Here is a 19913-nt window from a genome sequence, read left to right as displayed (position 1 = left end):
TAACAGCAAATGGGGGGCATGTGCAGTCCTCCTGCGCGGTGCCATGGGGGTTCTTCCTCTGCTACCTCCATCAGAAGAAGGTTAGAAAGGGGAGCCTATTTGGCTGTGACATGAGAGGTCTTGTGAGTGACTTCCTGCAATCCCAGGCTCCTGGCCACGGAGGATGCAGTACAAGCTATGGAAGGATGTAGCCTAAGCCCCAATTCTCGGCTTCCCACAAACAAGGTGGGAATCCCAGACCTCCTGTGACCTGCCAGCGAGAAGCAAAGCGTCAGCCAAGACGCCCTGCGCTGTGTTTAGATTCTGAAACCGAGAGAAACAAGCTTGAGGGGAGGAAGTCAGCACATTCGTGTGTCTTTCAACTTGATGAATGTGCATGCTTCCCCTAGAGAACTAATTTTTGGGTATAATTAAACATGGAAATGCTATGTTTTCCAATCAACAGCCAATCAGTCTGTGATACTCCGAATAGGATTACGGAGAGGCCGTGATTTCCCTGCAAATTGCTTTTTTTTGGGTTGCATTTTAAGCGCCGTCTCATATTTTTGAAAGGTGAGGGCCGAGGAAGTTCAGGGTAACGTGAGTCCCAAGCTTACCATGAGCCCTCCAGGTAGGCGTTGAGGGCTTTCCGAATGACGTGGCCCAGGTAGCCGTTTTTCTCAGCTATGTGCTTTGCCCACCTGAAAAGGAAAGGGAAGAGAAAAATATCCAAACTGTGGCAAATTAAATAATTGCTTCTTTCTCCATATGATGGCAATAAATCCCACTTGGGGAATATTTTGCTTGTTAGAATTTTTACAGAGCAACAAACCAGAACTGAATGTTAAGAAGGTAAGGAGAGAAACATTTTGAGAGCTTTGTAACCAGGGTCCTTTCTTAGCAATGCTGAGGCGTTGTGGTTTATGGAAACAAAGGCAGGACAGAAAAGGTTCCCAATGAACAATATCCACCACTACAGGGAAAGAGGATCTTTGTTTTGGCATCTGTATGGCAATTAATCAATAATACTTTTCTTTTCCTAGCTTTATTTTAGAATGAGGATTTATAACATTGTTTGGGTATTTAAAAAATTTTATTTATTTACTTTCATCTTAAAAATATTTTTATTGATTTCAGAGAGGAAGGGAGAGGGGAGAGAGAAACATCAATGATGAGAATCACTGATTGGCTACCTCTTGCACGCCACCTACTGGGGATTGAGCCCGATATCTGGGCATGTGCCCTGACCGGAATTGAACCATAACCTCCTGGTTCACAGATCGTCACTCAACCTCTGAGCCACACCAGCAGAGCTAATTTTATTTTTAAATTACAGTTGACATTCAATATTATTTTCTCACTAGTAGCCCATTGCGCGATACCATGCACAGTAGGCCGTTTGCTGCTTCCGCCACGCTGCTTCCGTGGGAGGCGGGCCCGCTGTCTCCTCTCAGGGCCTGCGCTCGGCCACGGAGGCTGCGGGCCGGCCCCCATCCCCCAGAGGCAGGCGGCCCGCCAGGCTGCTCACGCTGCCTGCTCTCAGCGGCAGGCCCCCCAGGACTGGGGGACTCCGGCAATGCTGAGGGGACTGGGCGCTGCCATCTTTGTGATGGAGTGACAGTTAATTTGCATATTACCCTTTTATTAGATAGGATAGTTTCAGGTATACAGCATAATGGTTAGATAATCATAAACTTGACAAAGTCGTCCCCTGATATTTCAAGTACCTACCTAGCATTGCACATAATTATTACAACATTATTGATTATATTCCCTATGCTGTACTTTACATCCCCATGGCTACCAATTTGTACTTCTTAATATCCCTTCACCTTCGAAAAGATCATCTTTACCAAGAGTTCTAGTACTTCATTAAAACATTTTTACTGATTTATTATAAGGTTTCCCTATTTTGTTTCCGCTCCCTAATTTATCCTCAAGGGGGTCTATCATTAATGAACTAGCATATTGTAATATTTAGATTTACAACCACTAAAAGAATACATAACTAACAAGTTAATGAAATGGGGATATGGAATGCTTTTTAAAAAATATTTGATCTAGCCCTAGCCAGTTGGCTCAGTAGATTGAACCTTGGCCCATGGACTGAAGGGCCCGGGTTCAATTCCAGTCAAGGGCACATACCTTGGTTGCAGGTTCCCGGCCCTGGTCGGTATGCGTTCAGAAGGCAACCAATAGATGTGTCTCTCTCACATGGATGTTTCTTTCTGTCTCTCCCCCTCCCTTCCAACTCTCTCTAAAAAAAATCAATGGAAAAATATCCTCAGGTGAGCATTAACCAAAAATAAATAAATAAATAAATAAATAAATAATTGATTAACATAAAGGAAGGGCAAGAAAAAAGAAAAAAAGGCACAAAAACAGATGTAACAATAAGGACTAGATGGTGAACTGGCAGATTTAAAATAAAATACATCCTAATTAAATGTAAGTGGTCTAAATACACCAATTGAATACTAAAATTGTCAAACTGACTAAAAAATACACACAAAAATTATATGCTGCTTTTAAGAGACATAGATTAAATAAGGACAAAGAAAGACTGAAAGTAAAGGGGCAGAAAAAAATAGAACATGCAAATTCTAACCAAAAAAAGCACATATAACTATATTAACATAAAATGTAGACTTTACAGACAAGGACCACCAACAGAGATAAAGAGGACACTGCAAAAACGATAAAGGGGTCAACGAGAAAGGAAAAACAATTCTCATTCTATTTGACCCAATATTATTCAAAATATCTAGTGAAAAATTGACAAAACCAAAAGGAGAGAGAGGCAAGTGTACACTCATAGTGGGAGATTTTAACACACTTCTTTCAGTAACTGTTGTAGCAAGCAGAAAAACACACACATCAGGAATCATAGAAGATCGAGCCAACTTGACGTAATTGATAATATATGTAGAACATTGTACCCGACAAGTTCAGAAAACACAGTCTTTTCAAGAGATGATAAACATACATCAAAATTGACCCTATGCTGGTCATAAAGCAAACCCCAACACTCTTCAAAGGATTGAAGTCATTCAGAATATACTCTCTAATCACAATGTGTTTAAGCTAGAAATCAATAACAAAAGGATAACAAGAGTCCGTGGAAATATATGAACGCTCACAATACTAGTAAGTATCCTCACCAACAAACAATGACAAAAGCCTCAAGTCTGTCTCAGGTGAGTTTCATCACTGAGTTCAGGTAGATTTGCTCTCAAACGCCTTAAGACACACCTCTGGAGAGGCGGACTATAGTGTGAGGGTGATCTACAGCAGAGGTCCGCACACTTTTTCTACAAAGGGTAAGACAGTAAATATTTTAAGCTTTGTGGGCCATCTATGGTCTCTGCTGCATATTTTTCATGTCTGTTTTACAACCCTTTAAAAATGTAGGAAGCGCTCTTAGCTCTTTGGCAGGCCACATGTTATGTGTGGGCCATAGTTTGCCAGCCCCTGTAAAACATGATCAGATATGCATGACATCAAAAATGGGCCTCCTGTTCCCTGTTCTTCAGGAAGCCTCTGTAGGATGTGTTCTACCAAAATGCAAGCGTTAACCAAGAAAGCGGAATAAATGGGGTCCAACAAAGAGGACCGGAAAGCCAGAGATGAAGGGAAAGGATGACAAAGTCAATTTCAGGAGGGCAGCTGTGGCCTGAACAAAGACTCCAGGAGAGACATCACCAAGATTAAATTAATACCTGGTGGGTGTGGACAGACTAAGAGATTTAGACAACTGTAGATGAATTGGGAGATCAAGTACATGGAAAATGATAAGTATACAGAAAGTCAAGCAGCTAAAGAACAATAAAATATAATTATTACTCCATGGAAAACACAAAGTTGTACAAGAAAGAAAAGGTGGTCATAGAATACTACATGGCTCAGCTGTGAATAGCATTTGCATAGTCATAATAATGTAAACCCCGATACTAATCTAACCAAAATAATGACACACTTATTGGGAAGATGGGAAAGAAATAAAAAGTGGGAATGTGTGGGGGTAGCAAGGTGGCAGAGTGAGAGAGGACTATATCTTCATCTTTCACAGTGAGACATCTTAAACAATGTCTATAATGAAGATGACAAGAAATAGCGGGAGATGCATGTTATTTAGCAGTAGAGGAAAAAAAATATGGTTAAAAATGTGAAAATGTAAGTGATTTATTTTTGGGAGCAGGAAAAAGTCTGGTGTGCTATAGGCAGAGAGTTCCTTTTTGTTGTTGTTGTTTTTTCTTATCGAATTATTTTCTATTTATTAGATTCCTTTTATTTTTGTCTTGTCAAATTATTTGGATCTTTAAACTATGTGAACTCTATCAGTTTTTAAACCGATAAAAATTAATTTTTTCCCTTTTTTATTATTAAGAAGTTTTATTTTTTCCTTCTACTCTGCCATCTTGACTGGAACCCAATAAAAAATAAAATTTTTTAAATGCAAAAAAAAAAAAAAAAAAAAAAAGAAGAAGAAGAAGAAGAGGAACTCTTCTTCCAGGCACAGTGAATATAGTACTATAGTCGCCTCTATTTGCAGTTTCGCTTTCCAAGGTTTCAGTTGCCTACGGTCAACTATGGTTCAAAAATATTAAATAAAAATTCCAGAAATGAAAACTCATAGTTTTGAATTGTGTGCCATTCTGAGTATCACGATGAAATCCCGAGCCATCCCACTCTGTCCTGCCCGGGACGTGACTCATCCCTTTGTCCAGCGTCTCCACACTGTAGACACTTCCCCACCCGTTAGCCACTGAGCAGCTGTCCGGGTTATCAGATCGACTATTGCAGGATCACAGTGCTTGGGTTCAGGTCACCCTTATTTTCCTTAATAATGGCCCCAAAACCCAAGAGTAGTGATGCTGGCAATTCAGATATGCCACAGAGAAGCCGTAAAGTGACTCCTTTTAAGTGAAAAGGTCTGTATGTGTAGGAAAAAACACAGTATCTATAGGGCTCGGTACTCTCTGTAGTTTCAGGCATCCACTGGGGGTCGTGGACATATCTCTGAAGGAGAAGGGGGGACTGCTCTGGATGGCCTTCCCTTCACACCCAACATCTGCTAGTTTCTTACACAACAGCCTTCTCGGGGTCTCTAGGGAATGTCTCCAGGTTGCCTGTTATATAGTAGAGGGAACACCACAAGGTTCCTTCGATGTGTCCGCCTTGCGCAGCCTTATGGAAGTATTCTCCAGCTAACGTCTGTGAAGAGAGATGAACAAACGTCAGTCTCCTTGGTGAGGAGTCTCCCTGGCTGGGCTGGTTTCACCGGAGCCAAGGTATTATCACAGGCTTATCACTTCTGACATCTTTAAGGAAACCAAGTCAAGTAAGACAGCCAATCACAGAAGCCAGCCTCTGGCCCTGGTATTCTGTTGATTAGGCTGGCCAAGGAAGTAAGACGTCATGTAACTAGGAATGTCATTGTCACCTCATTTGATCCTCATGTAACCCCTGCCAGCAAGATAGAAGACTGTATCAGAAGTCACACCAGGTGAAAATTCAGGCATTTGCGTTCCTAACCTTGCTTAAGACCTTTCTTCAAACTCATGCACAAAAACTGCATTTCCAGGAGGAAAGTGAGAATTAGAAAAATGACAATAAAAAAACCCACGCTCTCAGATGTGTGGGAGGATTCTTGCAATGCATAAAAATATACAGTCTCACATGTAGTCAGAGAGACGTAGAGGGGGGAAAATAAAACACTTAAGTATATGTTCCGCTGATTACTATTATTTTCCTGAGACAGTGAGCTGACATTTTTAAGCATGGGCTTTGGAGTCAGACAGGCTTGGGTTCAAATCCCAGTTCTGCACCTTACTAGCTGTGAGACCTTGGGCACGTTAATCTCTCCACCTGAGAGATTTTATTCAACTGCAAAATGTGTTGCCCGGCCGGCATGGCTCAGTGGTTGAGCATCGACCTAGGAACCAGGAAGTCACGGTTCAATTTCTGGTTGGAGCATATGCCCAGGTTGTGGGCTCGATCCCCAGTGTGGGGCATGCAGGAGGCAGTTGATCAATGATTCTCTCTCATCATTGATGTTTCTCTCTCTCTCTCCCTCTCCCTTCCTCTCTGAAATCAATAAAATACATATATTTTTTAAAAGTGTGGTGTCTGATAGTACCTAGCATGAAAGGTTGTTGTGAGGATTAAATGAGAAAACAAATTCTCCAGAATTAGCATGGTGCTTCATGAAAAATAATCAGATTCCCCACCCCCAGATCTGCTGCTGCCCATCCCATAAATGGCCCCTCCATTCTTTCCATCTCAATAAAGGCCATGTGCTCCAGAGTTGTCCTGATTCCTCTCCCTCTCACATCTCACATGCAATCATCAGTGAATCCTGTACCTTGACCTTCAAAATATACCCAGAATCCAGTCACATCACAGCCCTTCTTGAGATATTGCCCATCTTTCTCACTTGGATTCAATGCTTAACCCTGTCCCCTCTCTTGTCTCCTGCAAGCCTAATCTCTGCTAGGATCCAGGAGCCTTTTAAAACAGCACATCCTGCCCAAGTCAAAGCTGTCCCGGGCTTTCCCATCTTGCTCAGAGCAACTGAGTCATCACAATGACCTGGGCACCTGCCTTCCTGACCTATCTCCCACCTCCTCATCTCTGCTTTCTGCTCCTGCAACTCTGGTCTCCCTGCTGTTCCTGGAACTTCTCAGAGCTTTTACCCTGGCTGTTTCCTCTTTCTGGAATGTTCTCCCAGATATCCACAAGATTCCTTTAGGAGCCTGTACAATGTCACATTATTAGAGAAACCTTCTCTGATCTCCTCTATAAAATAATGTTCCCCAACCTCTACCCTGCCTGTTCTCCTTCTTCTGCTTTATTTCTCCCCATAACATCCTCATATTATATATTTAATAGTCTGTTGCCTTTCTCCCCCATTGCAATGTAAGCTTCCTAGGAGCAGAGACTATTTAGTCCACTGCTGTATCCCTGTGCCTGGAAGAGCGCCCGCACACATGGCGGGTGTTCAATGAACCTTGTTAAATGTAATGGTACTCAGATTATTATTATCATCATCAATATTATTATTAATAGGAGGGGCTTGCATGTTACATAGAGATCCAGATTCTGACTCCAAGAATGTATGATGCTGTCACATACATTTCAGAGCCTTAGTTGCTTATTCTGTAAAATGGACTTAATAGTAACTATTCCAGAGGTAGTTAGGATGACATGGACTGAGCATATAAACCCTTTGTGATTGTCTGTTACAGAGAAGTGCTCAACAAACACTAAAGATGATCACTGTTGTTTTCATTATTTTTAAATCTGTTCTCATATCAGGCCACTGCCGAGAACCAATTCTAGCATGTAATAATTACAAGGTTGGTGAAGGTTGGGGAGCTCAACAGGGTTGAGTCACATGTAGTTTCTCCCCCAAACCTGAATGGTATTGTTAACTACCAGATAGCTCAGGGCATTTTATTGCTTCCTGTTGGCCAAACACATGAACAGCTGTAGGCTATTCCCAAAACTGACAATCTCTGTAAACCCTTAGATACCATACCCTTTGAAGTGTATATTTCCACCTTGCCTTGGGACAAATTGTGTTTAATAAAAGCAGGTTCCTTGGTCAAGGAGGAGAGTCTTCTAGCTACTTCAGCTGGAAGCTCCTCTGACCCCCAATGCCTTTTGAAAATATTTTTCGTCCACGGACTCCTTTACCATCTACGCGCAGCCCTTTCTCCAGAATGCTGAACCCTTTGTAAGGCTAGGGAAAAAGAACCCCGGCAGGCCACCATACCGGAAGCCAGCTCTCTTCCAGCTCTACACTGTCTCTTGGTTTCTTGCACATCCTCCCCTTGTGTCATCTCCCCATCTCTCCTCAGTTCAAGCCTTCCTTCTCCAGGAAGCCTTCCTGATTGCTTTGACCTTCAACGTTTCCTCTTTCCAGAACTGTTCGGGTCGGATCAATTAGCACACTCTTGGCATGTAGCTAAATGCCATTCTTTGATCTCCACTCTCTACCTTCCTAACTGGACCTTTTCGCCTCTCGAGAACGTGGTCTGCATGTTGGGTGGTGTCTGTACCACCCACGGGGCCTTACCTGGACTGGGCACACAGTAACCCTCATGAGGGCGTCATGAACAGAGGGACTGCCCAGCTGCCCAGTTTGTCTCCAGACTTACTCACCTGATTCTTTCCAGGAACTCCTGGGAAAACGCCATCCAAGTACAGGACCCCAAGATTGTAGGACGCGTCCGGGTTCCCCATTTCTTCTGCTTTTAACCAGTACTTTGCCGCTTTGACATAATTTTTCTTGAATTTGTGGTAATACCATCCCAGACCATTGACTGCCTGATGCAATCCCTGGATTTTAGAACAACAAGAAAGAATGGTTATTGTTTTTTAATGAAACCTAGAGAATCAATTGTTGTGAGAGCATTCTGATTGAGTCTAAACAAAATCTCCCCAGTCTCTTTTTTGGGCAGATGGCATGAAAGAGAAGCTGAGTGCTAGAACACTTGAGCCCGATTCAGAGTCTTCCCAGGTGGGCTCCACGCGGCTGCCGCTGGGATTCCTGCCTTCCAGCTCGGCAGCGACGCTGGCCCCGAATCATCACTCGGCTCCTCTGGGCTCTGACACGACGCCCTTGTCTGCAAAAGCCTCTCATTGTCCTGCAGTATCAACACTGCCCTTGACATCCATGCGCGCTCGGCTGCACCAGGCGGCTGCAACCTGCCCTGGCGGGGACGGTTTCCAGGTGACTGGTCTGCCCATCTGTTGATGACTGTCCTGCACACCAACGAACCCGCTGAAGGAGAAGGAAGCGATTGCGACAGCCTACTTGCAGTCACAGGTGCTTTGTGACTGCTTAGCGGCCCAGTTCGGGGCTGAGGCAGAAGGGGAGGGTGGGGAAGAGGGAGGAGGGTTTCAGAACTGAGTCTGAACCGGGGCTGGTACCAGGGAAGGGCTGGTTTGTGACTCTAGCCTCGAGCCTCCTTGTTCTTGCAGAGTTTCACTCTCAGGTGGCCTCTGCTCTCCCCAGGGCTCCCGCCTGCTTCCACGGGCAGCCTCCGGCCTGCTCATTGAAGGCTCAGGTGCCTGCAGTGGTGTGTGCGCAAACCTGGGCCTACGGCGCTCATTCCTCCCTTCCTGCCAGACCCATGAGACCGTGAACAAGCAGGGGAGAAAGGAGTGGGGGCAAAGAGTGCCCTTGCATCTGCGAGACTTGTTAAGTCAGAGCCAAATCTCTTTCACCTCCCTTTTCACAAGCAAAGACCGGGCGTCCCTTAAGGGTAGGTGCTAAGGTCCTAGCCTGCAGCCTTTCCCGCCTTCATGGCTCCCAAAGGCTACACCTCCTGGTCCTCATGTGGAATCCGGGGGCCAAGAAGACCAAGAGAAAGAAGTGAACAGAGCCCATCAAATGGGAGCTCCATGAGGGCAAGGACCTTTGCGCCATATTCCAGGCACCTACATTAGTGCTTGGCACAGAGTCAGTGCTCAGTCAAGTATCCGACCGGTGAACCAAAGCCACCCTCGGGATGCAGATGCTCAACACAATGGAACCCAGACCCGACACCCTGAGGATCCAGAGTGGGTTCAGGTTTTCAGGCCCCCGGACAGCTGACGCTCGGGAAAGAGTCCGTGCCGTGGATCCACTCATTTCTTCGTGAGCCTCGCACAGTTCCGGGGCGAGGCAGGCTCCCGGTGGGTCTTGCAGAACTCGTGCATTCCAATGACGTAATAGACCAGGCCGCAGTATGAAGAGGCAGGAGCCGGCTCTGAGCAGACCCCCGACGGGCACACCCACACGGCTTCGCAGTGCTTTCCTCCAGAGGCCACAGGCTCATTCACAGGTACCGGCCATCACCCCAATGTCCGCAGAACTCCTCTAGGAATTGTATTTGGACCCCAGGCAGGAACCCCGCAAGAAATCTTGTTTTCTTTTATTTTTTTAAAAAAATATTTTTATTGATTTCAGAGAAGAAAGGAGAGGGAGAGAGAACTAGAAACATCAATGATGAGAGAGAATCATTGATTGGCTGCCTCCTATACGCCCCCTACTGGGGATCAAGCCTGCAACCTGGGCATGTGCCCTTGACCGGAATCGAACCCGGGACCCGTCAGTCCGCAGGCCGACGCTCTATCTAGGTAGGGCTTGTTTTATTTCTTACTCGTCCCTTGTTCTGGACATTTACTGCTCGGTCAACAGGTTTGCCTCCAAGTGACTTTTGGCTAATTCCAAAATATCAAACTATGTGCAGCCTGCACTACAGTGTCTGGCGCAGAGTAGGGGCTGAGTAACTCCCTGCAGAGGGAATAAGTGAGTCTCACTCAACATTTTTAAGGATGTGACTACTCCAGGCCATAAAACGGCAATTCCCTCAAGGCTTGTCTAAGCCCGGCTAAAAATACACCCAAAATAGAGCATGTCAGATACCAGTGCTCTGCCAGAACGGCCACAGAGATGCAAATTTTTCACACCTGCCGGGAAAGACGACACCCCCCCCCCCCCCCCGCCCCCGGCCCCAGTTTAGGGCGCTCTGAAACTAGTGCCTCCTGTGACCAGCGTTCAGCTGCTTTTCCATTTCTGCGCTGTGATTTGTGCTGGGGTCAGGAGCTGCTGTGCACTCCGGGGGGTTCCCTGCTCCTGGGTCCGACGCCCTCTTGCCACCACACAGGTGGAGGAGAGCCTCATGGCTTGCTCACTCCAGGCCCTCACTTACAGAAACAGAGAAACTCGGGGCTCCCGACAGGAAGGAAGTGAAGAAGAACAGCCTGGGTACTGCAGGAGTCTGTGAGAGGCAAACACGAGAGGCCTTGGGGATGGAGAAGCAGACAAGAGCCAGAAGGGCTATCAAGGGCCTGGTAAGGCTGTAACATTACAGTGGTTTCTACAAGTCTATTTATTTGCAAATCTACATGCATGTGCATGAGTATACATGTGTGGGTGGGCACGCATATGTTTCCATGCAGTGATATGTATGCGCGCGCGTGTGTGTGTGTGTGTGTGTGTGTGTGTGTGTGTGTGTGTCCCCTCAACAAGGGACATTCTAACCCCCATTCTGTAGTGCTATATCACAAGTAGCAGGCTTGGTGACAACATTGAAGAGTAAATGGTGACAAAAGCAAAATAATTCCTAAACCTAGCCCTAACCTTGATAAACAGCCCCATTATTCAAGCAAGTGGGCATTGGCCATGACAGGGTTAACCTTCAAAGGAATTAGGCTTTTGGTTTTCCTAATTCAATGGCATTTATATCCATTCACTTTCAAGGAGCCCCTGCTGCTTGTTATGGGCAGCCTTGATTATAATTTTAGCCTTCAAACAAAATTGGCCTGAATTCTATTGACTGAAGGTGAATTCCGCTTTTGAATGTTGCTGTCCCCATTGTAGTGGGTTTCTGTATGTGTGTAGCTCAAAAATGACTAATGTTGCAATGCTAGCAAGCCCTCCCTCCCCACCCCATTTCCACCTTGGGGCTTTGTGGGGAGACGCTGGCCATTTACTCTCTCCAATGGGTGTGTGTGGTGCGAATGTTTTCCTCTGACAATATGCAAAAGTGTTACCTTGGAAGCTGCTTTCTTCATCAGCTCCAAGGCGAGCCGTCTGTTCTTCTTTACTCCTTGACCCTAAACAATGATAAACAGCAAAGATTACTAAGAAAAGAAACTCAGCTTGCACTAAAAAATATCACACAGATACGTTGGTGTTTCATACAAAACACTTAAAAAAATAAAACCCAAGCCTTCTTAAATATAAATCTAATCTTAAAGATTTCTATAAGCAGTGCTGTACATCATCATCATCATCATCATCATCATCATCATCGTCATTTTGCTTCTATCTATGGAGCAGAGGCAACATCCTCTGCCTCCCAGCTCACCATCCATACAAAAGCCCCCACTTATCATCGAGTGACAGGCATGTCTGTCAACCCACAGGTGCTGTTGGGAGAAGCCGGGAATGAGGTTGAATGAGTTTGGTCATCCTGGATGTGTTTCTCTGGGGATTATCTAATCTGCAGCCAGACAAAGCACTTGATCTGTGTCCAACAGGAAAGAGTTATTAGGCTGTCATATGCAGCCCCCGGGGTCCTCAGCGGAGTCCCCAGGGTGGGACATGTAGCTTCAGAACCAGCTTGAGAACTTCTTTGAAGGAGTAAGGACCCTTGGAATTGGCTGTGTCAAACACTGACAGAAACGAACAAGGTTCTTCCAGTAAAATCAAGTTTTCCCAGCAGAGGTGTTTGGTATACCATAGAGAGAAATGGCTTTGAGGTTCTTGTTACAAGAGAGGACCTCCACGGGATGGTGCTGAGCTGTCTGCAGGACCACGTGGGGAAATGGTGGGTCTGAGAATGAGATGGGGTGGGGGCAGGGGGAGGTTCCCGTAGGTCTCTCTTGACATGGCTCTGACAAGGAGGATGGCAGGCAAAGAGAGCAAACTCACTCAGTCTGTTATGGACACCCCTCCCCCGACACATGCCCCTCGGAGTGGTTGATGGGGTCACACCCTATAATAAAAGGGTAATATGCAAATCAACTGAAAAGCAGAACGACCATCGCTATGTTGCGCACTGACCACCAGGGGGGAGATGCTCAATGCAGGAGCTGCCCCTTGATGGTCAGTGAACTCCCACAGGGGGAGCACTGCTCAGGCAGAAGCCGGGCTCATGGCTGGTGAGCGCAGCGGCGGTGGCAGGAGACTCTCCCACCTCTGCAGCAGTTGAACATCCACCGAGGGCTCTTGGACTGTAAGAGAGCAGACCTCCCTCCCTCCCCCAGGGCACATATTTCATGCACCAGGCCTCTAGTCCTACCTAATGAAAGAGTAATATGCAAATTGACCCTAACTCTGCTACACCCACAAGCCACACCCACAAGCCACGCCCACCAGCCAATCAGGAGCAAATATGCAAATAAACCCAACCAAGATGGCTACAGCCACAGAGAGCAGGAGGGAGGCTTGTGTTTCCCCGGTAACAAAGGAAGCCAAGCTTTCCACCTGTCATTGCTGGCCTAAGCCTCCATTCAAGGCTACAAAGATTCAATTATAGAAGGTAAACAAATCCAAACAGAAATGGAGGCAGCCACGGAGCTGGAAAGAGCAGGAGGCAAAGGTTGCCACCGGCAATGGAGGAAGCAAAGCTTCTGCAGCCCTGGCTGGCCCAGGCTTCCGCTTAAGGCTACAAAGTTTCAATTATAGAAGATACATTAATCCCAACAGAAATGGCTGCGGCCACAGAGCGAGCAGGAGGCTTGGCTCCGCTCCAGGCTACAAAGTTTCAATTGTAGAAGGTAAATATATCCCAGATACCAGGGCCTCCGCTTGGGTCATAGCCGGGGCATAGCCGGCCTGCACACCACCACAGGCCCCTCGCTCAGGCCGCCCCATGCCCCAAGGGAACCCCCACCTGATCCGGGACACCCTTCAGGGCAAACCAGCTGGCCCCCACCCGTGCACCAGGCCTCTATCCTATCTAATAAAAGAGTAATATGCAGATTGACCATCACTCCAACATACAAGATGGCTGCCCACATGTGGTCAAAGATTCTGCCCCTATGTGAACACAAGATGAGCACCACAAGATGGCCAGCAGGGGAGGGCAGTTGGGAGGCACCAGGCCTGCAGGGGAGAGCAGCTTGGGGGACCAGGCCTGCAGGGGAGGGCAGTTGGGGGGGGGACCAAGCCTGCAGGGGATGGCAGTTATGGGTGACCAGGCCTGCAGGGGAGGGCAGTTAGGGGTGACCAGGCCTGAAGGGGAGGGCAGTTGGGGGCAAACAGGCTGGCAGTGGAGCAGTTAGGCATCAATCAGGCTGGCAGGGGAGTGGTTAGGGGTGATCAGGCTGGCAGGTGGAAGTGGTTAGGGGCAATCAGGAAGGCAGGCAGGCAAGCAGTTGGGAGCCAGCAGTCCTGGATTGTGAGAGCGATGTCCGACTGCCCTCGAGGGGTCCCAGATTGGAGAGGATGCAGGCTGGGCTGAGGGACACCCCTCCCCCCAGTACACAAATTTCGTGCACCGGGCCTCTTGTATAATATAAGGTGAGCAGGTTTTGCAAAGAATCCCACTTTTAACTCTAATTAAACATTTAGCTCTATAGTAAAGGAGACAGCACTAGTAAGCATTCCTGTGTTAATTAACGAGGGTCAAGCACTGTCCCATCATCTGTAACCCTCACAGCAACCCCGCCAAGGTGCGGCTGTCATTCTCATCTGAGAGATCTGCCCAGAGTCACACAGCGAGTGAGACGTAGAAGCAGGATTCGAACTCAGGCTGGCGGGCTCCAGAGCCCAAGCTTAGAATCCCCACACCATATTTTCCCCTGTTTCAGTTCTGTGCTGAGAAAGTATAACGATTCATAACCTCCTTGCAGGACACAGAAAACACGCAGACTATGTTTGTCTCTGTTATTTCTCAAGACTCAAAATAAAACTGTGAATCCAGCTGCAGGTTAAATTATACACACCACGTTTCTATTAGACTTTAACTTACCTATTTAGTAAAACCGATGAGCTGAAGCAAAGTGGAAGATGAAAATATTTTTCAGAAGTGCACCATTACTTCATTTAATTAAAGAGGGAGAGGAGGGGGAAGGGGACATGAGGCTACTTGGAATAACTGGAGATGCCAATGGCACAACCTTTCTTTACTTCTGGGAAAGCAACAGAATCACAGAATGTTGAAGCCAAAGTTGATCTTTTCCATCTTCTTTATTTTGAAGAAATAAAACTGGGGCTCAGAGAGGCTGACTTATCTGAAAACTCATGGTTAGATCTGCAACTAGAACTCAGGTACTCTGATTCCTAGGTATGGGATTTTCCAGTATACTTGTTACTTAATCAGAAATGTGATAATGTCATGCACAATGACTAATTATACTGAAATCTGAGTAGTACTGGAAGGAGCTAGGTGAGAGAAGTGTAAAGTCCTGGTACATAGTAAGTGCCCAATAATATTCACCGAATAAATTCATTGAGGACAGTTATGCAGTGAAAGTCAAAGCACCATCTTCACGTGGATGCAAAGTGGGATGGACTTGGCTGTTGTGGGCAAACCACAGCCACCAGTGTGGCGCCATCCTTGAACACAATTAGCCAGATACCCACACAATACAGTAAGTGCACGTTACTGCTCTTCCCATTTGGAAAGCCCATCTTCTGCATGGGGCTTTTCACATGGAATACACTTAAAGAGACCTTCTGGCCAGAGTTAAAAATTTTCCTGTAATTGCTGATCAAGGGCATTCCTCGTCCCACTTAGGAATAACTCAGTTAAAATGCAGGAGAATAAAAAAAAAGCTTTAAGGGTTGGGATTAGGCCCCGGAGAAACATTGCCACCTGCAGAGTAATTTATTTATGTGTCTGCCTCTCCCTGTAGATCGCGAGTTCCTGGTGGGCAGAATTAAGGTCTGAGTCGTGCACTCTGGGCAGTGGCCAGCCCCAGCTCTGCTGGACAAGTGCCTCTCCTCCATGCCGGTCTCTCCTGCCTTCCCCACCCATGCATGAGCCCCCGGAGGTCAGGAACGTGGCTCATGCATCCATATGTCCCTCCACCCAGCACAGAGCCTGGCATTTCGTCAGCCCCGAATGAGTGTTTATTGAACAAATACATGAATGCATTGGCATATGGCTAAGAGTCAAACCATTTCTATGTTGATCTGACAACTGGAAAGAGAAAGTCCAGGCCATAAATTTGGAAACCATAACAACCAGTACTAGGTTTTAAAGCTTTGGAAGGTTAGGCACGTAGAACAGTCCTGGTTGTTAATCAGCGAGTGGCCACAGCTGTGGTTCTGGAGGTGGGCCTGGCCGCATGAATCCACGCCTTTGTTTGAAGACACTTGCTATCTGGGGGGCAGCTGCTTCCTTTGGGCATGGGCACAGGGTCTAAGGGTTTCCTTACCGCAGCCAACAGCTTTTCACGTTGCCCAGATTGGCGAGCTGATGTCTCTGTGTCTAGGGGGGAAGAGCACAGACGCTGGAGGCAGATTGCCTGGGTCCCAGTCCCAGGTCTGAAATGTACCAGTTGTGCGACCTTGGGCGAGTTACAAAGCCTTTCTGTGCCCCTGTTACCATATACATGAGCCGCAATAATAATACACCACAGTGCCTACCTCGCCAGGTTGCTGTGAGGATTAAACGCGTTCACACATGTAAATCAGGTAATAAATGCTCCATCACTGTGAACTATTATTGTTTTGTGTAAAACACACAGTGTTTTATGGTTCTCAAGGCCCATTCATCATATTATTTAATCCAGTGTTGTCCCATGAGACCAGGTAACTCTAAGGACACAGGAGAAGAGGGACCTGAACTCCACCCTGTGTCCTGGGCTAATGCTCTTCCCACGTGTCCCCCTCTTCTCCTCGGGCTTAAAACCAAGATCTTCGTTTGATCAACAGGACTGCTGGGATGCCGCCCAAACACACACTCTATGCTGCAATTTAATGACAACACCGCCTGCCGGCAAAATTGCAGCACCTTGGGGGCTGGCGGCCACATTCCAATCCATAAAACACGGGGTGTCTCCTCCAGAATGCCACAGCTCTGGCAAAAGCAAAGAGAATCCAGGTGCCAAACCTGAGACGAATGACTAAAAACGAGGCCAGGGTACTGCCCTTTCGGCAAATACCCCTCTCCATTAGGAGTGGCAGAAGCGTACACTAAGTGTCCTCAGTTCTGGACTCCGTCTGATGCATGCCTACAGGCAATGGCTCCGGAAGTCTGATGAGAATGGCACAAGGTAAGTGATTCTTACCTTGAATAACACAATGGCATAGTCGTATATTAACGCGGGGTCCTCAGTCTCCAGGGCACCCCTGGCGTACCACTCGATCGCCGCTTCAGGATTCTTGGCCACGCCTTGCTGCCCCCAGAACAACATCTGGGCCAAGCGTTGCTGCAAGACAAGAGCAACTTAGAATAACGCCTTTCCTGCGTGATGCTCAACGTAAGGTTTTGAAAGGTGGGTGGTCAAAGCTGGCTTGGAATGTTTTCCTATTGAGAACCAAGAATGACACCTGTTATCTTCCAATAGGGGTGGGGGGGGGGGTGGGGGGAGAGAGCCCTAAAGGTGGACTTGTGTCAATGCAAGTCCTTGACACACGTTGGAAATGCTGCGTCTGAGTGTGCGTGTGTGCTTGTGTGCACGTCCATGTGCATGAACGAATCAATGGCACCCAGGGCCAAAGCACATTGTCTCCTCTCCTCCAGAGCCCCCTTCTAGAGGTACTGCCCGCCCTCTTGGCCCAGTGAACGGCGCCGAGGCCTCTGTACATCCCTATCAGTTAGGGTGTCTTTCTATGGCATCCATCTCCTCCTAGCCCAGCATCTGTCCACAAGGCTGGCTTCACAATTATACTCAAGACAGGGAGCCCTCTGGGGGATAGAAAGCCCAAGATGTGATTTGTCTGCCCTCGTCTCCTTAGCTTCCACCCAGCAGAACTCATAGGAACCACTCCACAAAGTGAAGGAAGGAAGAAAGGAAGGAAGAAGTGTCCATTGCTGGGAAAGTTCACGCAGGCTCTAAAGCACCCGGAAGTGGCCCTCGCAAGGGGCCCTTCCAGAACGGTGCACTGGAACTCCTTCCTGCACCAGAAAGCGTGCAGGCTGGGGACAGATGCCCGTGAATGGAGCCAGTAGCAACGTCTGTTAACATTCTGGCCCCATGCAGGCCCCTGACTGTCTTGCCTTCTTTCTGCTTCTTTTCTCATCTCCTTTTCCCTTCCCCACCCCCGCCACCCACTCTCTTCCAAATACAAGTGAAGTTTCTCCTGAAAGGCTAGGAGGACTTCTACAGAGGGTGGGAGACCCGTTACTAGTGTCTGACATGTGTGCTTGTCGATGTGTTTGTTCTCTGCTGTTTCCTTTCTCTTTCCATTCCTGGTCTTCTGGCCTAGCAGACCCAGAGGCGGTTCTCAACACTGTGCTCATCAGGAGCATGAAGCCAAAGCTAAATCCTCCGGGAAGGAGGCCCCACCCTCCCGGTGCAATCCACTTTAGCCGGCTCCCATCCGGGGCTCAGCTTCATAGTGAAATCAAGGCAGAAAGGCAGGTAGGGGCCATTCTCCAGCCCCCTGCCCTTTCTAGTACCTCTTAAAAGTCCATCCAGAGACAAGACATGTTCAAGAGACAAGACATGTTCAAGACATGTTCAAGATCTTTTTGGCACATGGTTTTCTATTATTCTAGCTGAGTTCATGGCCTTCTTTTTTTAAATACTTTTATTGATTTTAGAGAGGAAGGGAGAGGGATAGAGAAATAGAAACATCAACGATGAGAATCATTGATCAGCTGCCCCCTGCTCGCCACCTACTGGGGATTGAGCCTGCAACCCAGGCATGTGCCCTTGGCCAGAATCGAACCTAGGACCCTTCAGTCCGCAGGCCGATGCTCTATCCACTGAGCCAAACCGGCTAGGGCATCATGGCCTTCTTGATGTCCATCTACTCTCTCCTGCACTCCAAGATGCTTCTTTTTGTTTCTGTCTCATGTACGGGAGTGTCCACTGGTGGCCTTTAGGACTGGCCATAAACACGGTGGCGCTGTCCCTTTCTGTGTTCAGGGCAGGACTACATGACAGGCCTCCTGGAGTCAAGAGTGACCCAGTGACTTGCTTTGGCCAGTGAAATGTGAGGAGTGGCTTGTGCCACTTTCTGAGAAGAGGCGCCAAGAGCCAGCCTGTGCTGTTAGCTTGAGTTCCTAGGTGCTGTGAGAGCACAGCCCACACCAACGCCCACTGGACAGGTAGTGTGAGCATGGCAGAAGCCAGCGTTGTTTTAAGCCACTGTGGCTGGGGTATTCTGTTACCATGGCATAACCTGGTCTGTCACCGCTGAGAATTTCAGGACAGTGGGCCACATCCTTACCTGAGCCGCCGCGTTGCCTCGGATAGCTTCGTGCTTCAGCCACATGAAGACGTCCCCATTTTCTTTGGTTTGTACCTTGAGTATTTCATCATCTTTGAGTCTAATTGTTTCAACGTATGCCTAAAAAGGGAGAGAGGAAGGAGGCAAGGAAGGATGGGAGGCCGGGAGGGAGGGAGAGAAGAAGGAAAGGAAGAGAAGGAGACAGGAAACTTCTAAATGATATGGGCATGCACAAGATGGGACGTCATTCTTCAACCAGGCATTGCTCAAGGAAAACTCTACGAATAATTGATAAGTGAGGGTTGTCCACTATTTATGTCATCAGATCAAGTTCTTTCTAAACAAATGCATCACAGCCAATGTATCTAAATGAGGATTTTTGTTCCTATGGAAGCTTTTGCCTTGGGAGGACACAATTTATGCCACTTCCACTTCTGACGCTTAAGCGTATGTATTCAGCAGTCTGCTCTTGTGCCTCCGATCTCAGAGCCAGATTAACGTAGCATCGAAAAAGGTAAATCAATATTTTCTAAGAATAACCTTATTTTTTTTTTACCCCAAAGTGTTATTATCCTGCATGACTAATCCTTTTTATTCAGCAGGCTCAGCTTCAGATATCTTAGGGCTATTTCCAAAAATTCAATCCACCTCGCAAAGAAGAGAGAGGGCAGGTTAGCTCTGAGGATGCACAGGGATGCGCTGGAGACCAACCCGCAGGGAAAGTTTACAAAAGGTTTGAATTTGTGAACAGCCTCCCAGGTCTCTGATTCCCCTGGAGAAAATAAGATTCATTTTTGAAGTATAAATTTTGGCTGTTTACCAAAAAAACCGGTCCCGTTGTTTCACGGCCTCCCCTTAGGCATAATGAATCTACCAGCAGCACCGCGAGGAGTCCTGGCCAGGGCTTCCCGGGCCAGTGCAGCCACGGGCAGAGGGTGGGAAAACTGGATCTGGGCGAGCTCGGGAAGGAAGCCTCAGAGAACAAGGAGATGATTTCCCTTCTGGCCTCTCTGTTGGTTAGTTTTAAAAAGTACTTATGCCCTAGCTGGGTTGGCTCAGTGGATAGCGTGTGGGTCCAAGGACT

General features: G+C 47.2%; 1 protein-coding gene across 1 annotated transcript in view; it reads right to left on the bottom strand.

The window, feature by feature from the left end:
* The window catches only part of SEL1L3 (SEL1L family member 3), a 111143-nt gene that overhangs the window by 24780 nt on the left and 66450 nt on the right, over nucleotides 1-19913 (bottom strand). Inside the window, exons 12-17 of the mRNA XM_079767438.1 lie at nucleotides 18830-18949; nucleotides 16720-16860; nucleotides 11527-11589; nucleotides 8146-8322; nucleotides 5066-5193; nucleotides 597-680 (exon numbers count right to left, since the gene is read on the bottom strand). Coding sequence (XP_079623564.1) covers nucleotides 597-680; nucleotides 5066-5193; nucleotides 8146-8322; nucleotides 11527-11589; nucleotides 16720-16860; nucleotides 18830-18949 — 713 coding nt within the window. The remainder of the gene's footprint in view (nucleotides 1-596; nucleotides 681-5065; nucleotides 5194-8145; nucleotides 8323-11526; nucleotides 11590-16719; nucleotides 16861-18829; nucleotides 18950-19913) is intronic.

Source organism: Cnephaeus nilssonii (genome assembly GCF_951640355.1).
Source record: "Cnephaeus nilssonii genome assembly, chromosome: 1".
Taxonomy (NCBI): domain Eukaryota; kingdom Metazoa; phylum Chordata; class Mammalia; order Chiroptera; family Vespertilionidae; genus Cnephaeus; species Cnephaeus nilssonii.
The sequence above is the reverse complement of the archived record's forward strand: the minus strand, read 5'-3'. Positions and strand labels throughout refer to the sequence as shown.